Here is an 8,625-nt window from a genome sequence, read left to right as displayed (position 1 = left end):
CATGGTAAGGCCTTGCTGTATCTAATTATGGTGGCTGCCAAAAAACCAATTACTAAAAAATGGAAATCCAAATCTAAACCAACTATACTAGACATAGTGAATATAGTAACAGAGATAAAACAGCTGGAACTGAGATCTTTAGAAAAGGATAGAAACAAACTACATAGGAAAAATAGGAATTGTGGGAACAATACATACAAGGGAGGAATGAGGTTTAAAAGAAGGCAGGAGTTGAATGAGTTATGTGACTGAAAATTATTGGGTAAATTATATGTGATGTATAATATTTGCAACATTGAGTGTGTCAGTATGGTTTGTGATGTAAAATGCTTGCAACTAGGATTGTGTCATTGTGGTTTGTTTTCATTTTTATATGTGTATGATTGCCTAACATAAGTGATGGTTTAATAAAGATGTTTCTTGTTTAAAAAAAGAAAAAAACAGTTGGAGAAAGTGATACGTCAGTTATTGGTCAAGAACAGTTATGAAATATTCTAGACATGTATATTTAGGATGCATCTCATCTGTCTCTGACAGCCACCATTTCATCTAAATTTCCTTTTTCCTATGTAGTCACATAAGACCTTACTTTTTAGTTAGCTCTACTGTACCCCTATTTATTCACCTATATGATCTTTTTATCATATACATGTTCACACATTTGCTATGCCCCTTAAGGTGTATCTTTTATACTGTGCAAACATTCCTTTTGTCAGCTACAGTGGTGTGAATTAGAAAAGCATGAGATGGTGTAGACCCTTAATTTGATTTAATGCTCAGTCCCTCTGCTTTATATTCTTGATTCCTGTCAGGATGCTGTAGTTGTCATCCTAGCAATAGACAAGAGTGTTTTCTGTAAGCTGCTGACATTAGATGAGCAAAAAACTTAAGATTTTGAAAATGTTTTTCTTTCTTGAAATCAGAATCTTTCTCTATTGACATCATCTGTTTCCATTAGTTGTATTTTGTGAAAGAGGCTTGCTCTTTTAATAATCATCGCACAATGATTTGGCACAGAAGTAACTCACTTTCCTATGCTTTGAATACATAGGACAAAACAGTCTGAAGGATAAAGTAGATTATGTTTTTGTAGAATAGTGGGTATTTCTGTAAATGTTTGGCATTGTGGATGATAAGGTCCAATTAAACTGTGGTTATTTTGATAATACTTGAGAGTTAAAGATTTCTGCTTCCATACTGGTGTAAGAAGGTGCTTAATGAGTTTTAGGTCATGCACTAATATAGTCAAAGCAATGGCGTAGAAAAAAATGAAGTCCTGACTGTGAGCCAGACAGCTGGGATAGATATTGTCCTGGATACTGGTGGAAACAATGATGGAGAAAAAGAGGGAGTGAGTGGTTAATGCCAACATACCTGTGCTCGGGGGAGGGATGCAGTCTGTCATACTGCTATGCTGACACATACTAGAAAGAGAGGGGCATGGCATGACGCATTTGGGCCAGGGATGTACATCTGCATGGTAGCCTTTAAACTTGTGTGTGGGATGGCATAATAGATTGTCACATTGGAGAGTCTGCATAGCAGCCATCATAGAGAGGCTAGAGCTCTAGGAGAATTAACATGATGGATACCTGAATGATGGTTTCCGATGAATAGCTCTTGCCCCACAAGATGGCGGGGATGAGTAGGTCAGTTGTTTGCAGGAGGGCTAATAGCTGGCTGGCAGTGGGGAAAAGATTAAAGAATATCTATCTATTGTATATATATATATATATATATATATATATATATATATATATATATATATATATCTCATGCACTAGCTTGACCCCATAGCACAGAGGAATAAAGCCCTGGCTGCACCCCAGACAGTCCATGTTTGATTATCGGCATAATAGCTGAAGGGATTGGGAAGTATAAGATGAGAATGAATATCTGACTTCAATTTGCCCATCCTGGAGTAGGATGATGACTTACCACATGCATTTACATGCAGGTGCATTGCCTGCAACCTGGAGCCAGTGTACTGATGTCACAAAGCTGTGTGCTGCTTAGTCAGAAAACTAATAATGCAAAAAAAATGTACATGTATCTTCTGAGGGCAAGTACAGTGGAGCTCTGAAGATTGGCCTACTCCCTAACACCTGACACTAGCCTCGACTGATGAATAATTAGGTAGGGAGACTTTAGTCCTGATGAAGGAACAAATATGTCAGTTCATGCAGGAAGAAGAGCAATTGGGTCAATCCTGTAGACAGAAAAAGAAAAATCATTCACTGATATGGTTGATTGATGTTTATAAGCAAACTTAATTGGTCTGGCTTCTTAAATTGTTAAACAATAAGCAATTTAGGAATTGTTGCTGCACAAAATATGCACTGATTACCTTTACAGACTGAGCATTGACAGGATTGGAAAGTGCTTTACTCTGCATATTTGTTTAGTTCTTCACAAGCAGTTTAGCCATTATAAAGAAATGATTAATTGTGTTTGCCCAAGGAAAAGTGATAAAAGATTATACACTAATATGGAAATGATGCAAAATACAAAACTGTTAAATTTTCAGCACTGGTTTTCCATTAACCAAATATGAAGGAATTTCTCCTTCTAATACATAGCCGCACTTGACCTCTCTTAAAGAAACAGTAGCACAATGTCAACTTGAACTCTAGCCTAAGATAATGAGCGTCCCTCTTCAGACTTTGGCAGATCTGCCATAGCTTACAAAAGCCCTCCTTTTGTACAAGAACAAAACACATAATTGGTCTCATAATAACCCATTAACGCAACGATGAAGGAATTTCTCCTTCTAATTCTATATAGCATTATCAGACTGCTCTTAAAGAAATAGTAGTATTATATTGTACATTGTGGCATTAGCAATGTTTTAAAGCCTAGACTTCTAAGAATATTGCATGTCTTTACAATATTTACAGCAAATACAGCATTCAGCAATCAGTACCCCAAGATGCATGTGTGTGTGTGTGTGTGTGTGTGTGTGTGTGTGTGTGTGTGTGTATGTGTGTGAGTTTAGCTAGATGGACACAAAAAGACAAACGTGAGGTACTGAGGTGTATAAGCTCAAAATGTCATTATATCACAAAATGCCCAGTCTATTAGTTACAGAGTGATTGTAAATTGTAGTGCAGTGAAAGATAATTCAGGTCCTAGAGTTTAGTAAATTAATGAATTTTCAAGAAAACACAATCCACAGCACCACGGAGAATGAGACGTCCAACCAAAAAGTTTTTTTTTGTAAAACCAGCTTTTAATCCTTAAAAGTATAAGAACTTTCATTTTTGTACACCAAAAACTTCTTCAGATACATTTAAAAATCCAAAATAACTGTTTAAATCTTCCTCCATGAAGTAAGAAACACACCCACAATCCATTACATCAGCCAGGAAGCTAAAGTCAGAAATTTAAAGGCATATGCACACCATAACAAAGGGAATATATACAAATACAAATAGTCTTTGTTGCACTTGTCCTAAAAAAAAATCAAAGAAATTATAAATAAATAATTAAAAAATATATTGCAGTAATTCTGTTAGTAATGTTCCAAAGATTTGAGTTTTAAAACTGGAGCTATACTAATCATATCATTCAGACCCAGGTGCCTGTAGGCTTCCAGCTTAATCTGCCAAATAAGCTCCCATTGCTCCAAGAAGGTTGACCACGGACCACCCCTTGGACACTTCTCCACCTTCTCTAATACACTAAACTTAAAGTCATGTGTTTCATTCATCATAAGGTGCCTGTAAATGGCACTGGTAATTTTTTTTCATTCTGATTTCATAAACATTCTCATAAATGTGGTTGTGCAACTTTTCGCTCAGTTTTTCCTATGTAATAAGCCTCACAGTGTTGGCATCTAGCTCCGTAAATAATTTCTGCTGTCTGACAGTTGTATCTCCCTGTTACAGAATAATCTTGATTCCTCAGGTTAATCCTGTCCCCCTCCAGGATATATTTGCATGTACTGCACATTCTGCATTTACCTGTCTTGCCCCTAAGTAGCACCTGTGTTTTTTTTTTCTTTTCCAACATGTCTTTAAAGTTATAACCCGTTCTATAAATGACAATAGGGTGGGTCCCCATGATTTGCCAAAGTCCATGATTTTCCCTAAAGATGTTCCATTTCTTGTTTAAAATCCAGTTGACCTTATTGCTTTCCATGTTGTATGTAGTTACCATAGCTCCTGTATATTTATTTTCATTGTGTGACCCTGTTGCTATCCCAGTATCACCATGTTTATTTTCCATTGTTAAAATAGGTTGATAAACCCCTATTTCCCTTTTATACCCGTTCCTCTTTAATTTTCTGCAACATTTCCACTGGGTACCCCCTTCTACTGAACATCCTAACCAACAGTTCCAATTCCTTGCTGAAATCAATCTCCATTGTACTCATTTGGGCCACCCTCACCATCTGTCCTTTCACCACTGTTTTTTTTTGTTTAAATGTGTGAAAGCTGGTGTAATGTGATAGTGTGTTAGAGTAAGTGGGCTTACAATAAACACTAGCCATGTAACCCGCCTGCTCAAAGTCCTTTTCAATCATCACATCCAAGTAGGGCATTCTATCCCTGCTGCTAGTATGAGTAAATTACAAAAAGTCCATGCTACCATTGATATGCTGCAAGAATTGTTCCAAATGTTCCTCATCCCCCTTCCATGTAATAAATAAATTGTCCACGTAAGGCAGATATTATCTTGATACTTATTGTTGTTGTTATTAAAAGTAATTTCACCCCAAACATGGGAAATTGGAGGTAATGGATGAGCAGAACCATAAAGATAGTCCCTTCTGTCCCTTTCAAATTTCTGCAGTTTGTACCCTTTAGATTTAATAATGCTCTGCTCTATGCTGGAAAAAATCGGGCATGTTCCGATCTAAGTTGAACATATTGGGCATGTTTAAGCACCCTGTCATTAATCTCCGCCACTTCAGCTGATAACTTTTCCACAAGAATGTAATTGTGTTTTACCAGAAGTTCCATGTATTTGCACCCCTTATAGAAGGGGTTATAACTTTAAAGACATGTTGGAAAAGAAAAAAACACAGGTGCCACTAAGGGCCAAGATGGTTAAATGCGGAATGTGCAGTACATGTAAATATATCCTGGGAGGGGGACAGGATTAGCCTGAGGAATCAAGATTATTCTGTAACATGGAGATACAACTGTCAGACAGCAGGAATTCTTTACGGAGCTAGATGCCAACACTGTGAGGCTTATTACATAGGAAAAACTGAGCGAAAGTTGCACAACTGCATTTATGAGCATGTTTATGAAATCAGAAAGAAAAAAAATTACCAACGCCCTTTATAGGCACCTTATGATGAATGAAAGACATGACTTTAAGTTTAGTGTATTAGAGAAGGTGAAGTGTCCAAGGGGTGGTCTGTGGTCAACCTCCTTGGAGCAGTGGGAGCTTATTTGGCAGATTAAGCTGAAAGCCTACAGGCACCCGGGTCTGAATGATATGATTAGTATAGCTCCAGTTTTAAAACTCAGATCTTTGGAATGTTACTAACAGAATTACTGCAATATTGTTTTATTTATTTATTTATTAATTAATTTATTTATTTATTTATAATTTCTTTGATTTTTTTTTTAGGACAAGTGCAACAAATACTATTTGTATATATTATCTTTATTATGGTGTGTATATACCTTTAAATTTCTGACTTTAGCTTCCTGGCTGATGTAATGGATTGTGGGTGTGGTTCGTACTTCATGGAGGGAGATTTAAACAGTTCTGTTTGGATTTTTAAATGTATCTGAAGAAGTTTTTGGTGTACAAAAACAAAAGCACTTATACTTTTAAGGATTAAAAGCTGGTTTTACAAAAAAAAAACTTTTTGGTTGGACGTCTCATTCTCCATCGTGCTGTGGATTGTGTTTTCTTGCTGGTTTGTTTACTGGGTCTGCCTTTTTCAAAAGTAAATTAATGAATTTCACATTTTGAGAAATAAGGAGTTTGTTTTCCTCTTCTTATTGTATGTTTCTTTATTTTCACAGCAAGAAAAGCCACAGACACCAAACAAGAGGCCCTGGGATGGAATCCGAAAGATTCATTCACCACCATCTTGGGTCAAAAAGGACATCGACTCTATCCAGCCATCTCCACTAGAACTGAAAACAGTAGAGTGGGAAAAAACAGGCGCAACAATTCCCCTTGTTGGTCAGGATATTATAGACCTGCAGACAGAAGTCTGACTGTAAACAGTACAGTTATTCTTCTGACTTTGGTTTCTTTTGAAACTTTAAGGAACCCCTCATGCGCCTTTCTCAGAAAGATATTGCTTCAGGGGAAGCCATAGTGGCAGAGTAAGAAGATGCAGAAGAAAAGTAACATAAATGTGATGTTTCCATATATGACCGAATACTAATATAGAGCTGGAGGTTACTGGCAGCATGTGAGCAGGGAGGCTTAGCTGAGAGAATCCATTCCAGCACAAACAAAACACACACACAAATACACAAACAGATACATATGTGTGAATGCAAACACGCACAAACGCTTGCACACCCACACGCACACAAGCATGCACATTCTATTAATGTCCTGGCAGTTTTCAAGTACTGCTTAAAACTCCTCAGCCATTACAAAGTAGAAAACCACAGAAGCTGATAAATAGGCCATATGCGGAAGAGTCTGAATGCATATTTTGTAATAGTTGCTGTTACTCAGTGGATTAATACAACATCAACATTGTTATCAAAAACAAAAGCCATTTAACCATGCTATTTATGTATCAGTGATAACAAAGGAAAATATGGGATAATGCTCTGATTTTGATCTTCATTTGTGACACACACATGAACCTAAGCTAGCTACAGATGAAGCACTGTAAGTCCATGCTAGCAGCTGCTTTATATAGATGATGTCACTGTCAGCACTTAACTGAATATAGATTGCTGCAGATTGTCTAGCATTAAATACAATGGGTTATGCACTATTGTAGATTGCTTCTGGGTTCTTCTGAAATTTTTGACTTGCTGTGAGAAAGTAATATGCTGCAAGACCATAGCAGCAGCAGCAGTAGCATCAAAATCTCATAGAAAACGAAAACACGGCTATGATTTTTCTCCTGTCAGTGGTAACTTTCTGAATTTGTAAACAATCACCTATAAGAAAATGTTTGAAAGATACAATGTCTGTGCAGCCAAAACAATGTTTGAGGCATTTTGTAATGTCAACGGGTTTTATCCACTGTTTTGTGTCGTGAGAGAGAAGGAAAATAAGGAAAACAGTGTCATTCTCCACACGTGAGATATCCTGCAAGAAATTGACACCATCACTGCCCATTGCTTCTGCAGTCTCTCAGCTGTAGTGTTGCCTACTTCTAGCCTCCCTCTTCTTTATACATCTTGTCAAACACCTTTGAGAAAACCACCTGCATCACACAACTTGAAAAGCAAGGTTGTAGCAAGAACAGAACAGGATGCAGCTTGTTCTCCACAGTGATTACAGCTTACCCTCAAGAATCATTGTTTTGAAAGATTCATGTAAAACAACAGATACAACGTGTGAATAGCTGTGAAACATCATGTTAGTAGTTAATGAACTAGATTTAATCCTGAAATAAAAAAGGAGAGAACTATCAGTGAACAAAAGAAAAAATCAAAGAAGAGCGGACATGCTTCGCAGTATCCTTGGTAATGATTGCTTGATATGCAAGCATTTTGACAGTTAAAATGGCAGTTATCGTGTCATGATCTGTAAAATAAGAAAGAAAAATAATGAAAATTAAGACAAGAACAATTAAAAACTGTGATGTAATGGTAAAGATTTTAGTCTATATTATGAGAGAAAGCACAAGGCCTCTGCTGCCGTGTTGTAAAATATATGTAATTATGATTATTACAAATAATGAATTTTAGTGTAAAAATATATTTCTACCCATGTTTTAATTTCACTCCCTGGACTTATCTATCCTCTGTCTAGTTACAAGACATTCAGTGTTATGTAACTACTGATATAGTGTCTGCATTAATAACTGTTAAAAGTCTACCTTTCTAGTTGAGTCTCTAGCTATTTTCTTTATTTTATATATATATATGTTTTTCTTTTTTAAGTTTTTGATTTAGTTTTCTTTTCTTTTTTCTGTACTTGTCTTTTTTTTGTCTATTTTTTCTGTACAGTTTCCAGAGCACAAAAAATGTGTCTTATTTCTAATAAAATATAAACCACATCTTATTTTTTTGTTTCTTTTCCTGCCTTAATTAAAAAGCCCAAAGATGATTATATTGAGTCTAATTGTATCTGAACTCATTATTTCATTTGCCATTTTACAGTGTTTCTTTTTCATAAAGCTTAATAATTTGCTGTTTCTTCTTGCCTTTACATAAAAACTTTATGTGAAGTTATCCTATCTCTCCTTCATTCTTACTGATGGGGTTCAGAGCCGATCCTCGGCTCCGACTAGGCCAAATGCAAAAGCTTGAGGTCTTCAACTAGCTCGTGGCCTGCTCCCTATCCCATGATGCACTGGTGCTTCCTCCAGATATCATTTGCAGCTGCAACAGAACTGATGTTTCACCAGCTCTGGCCAGTGAAATTTTGAGTATTTCTCTTTCTATTTCTTAGATTGTTGTTATTAGTAGTTAGGACTAGAGTAGTTAAGTATTTAGCATAGTTTAGGAGTGTTATTCA

At 36.3% G+C, this 8,625-nt stretch overlaps 1 protein-coding gene across 9 annotated transcripts in view; it reads left to right on the top strand.

Annotated features, from left to right (window-relative positions):
• Nucleotides 1-8,164, top strand: part of ADGRB1 (adhesion G protein-coupled receptor B1) — a 4,264,735-nt gene extending 4,256,571 nt beyond the window's left edge. For all 9 annotated transcript variants that reach the window (XM_044067288.1, XM_044067286.1, XM_044067290.1 and 6 more), the window contains one exon: nucleotides 5,988-8,164. In XM_044067288.1, coding sequence (XP_043923223.1) covers nucleotides 5,988-6,185 — 198 coding nt within the window. In that variant the 3' untranslated portion in view covers nucleotides 6,186-8,164. The remainder of the gene's footprint in view (nucleotides 1-5,987) is intronic.
• Nucleotides 8,165-8,625: the final 461 nt, after the last annotated feature.

Source organism: Protopterus annectens, chromosome 3.part1, assembly GCF_019279795.1.
Source record: "Protopterus annectens isolate FY-2018-M chromosome 3.part1, PAN1.0, whole genome shotgun sequence".
In the NCBI taxonomy this organism is placed as follows: Eukaryota; Metazoa; Chordata; order Ceratodontiformes; family Protopteridae; genus Protopterus; species Protopterus annectens.
This window is presented reverse-complemented; position numbering and strand designations above follow the sequence as displayed.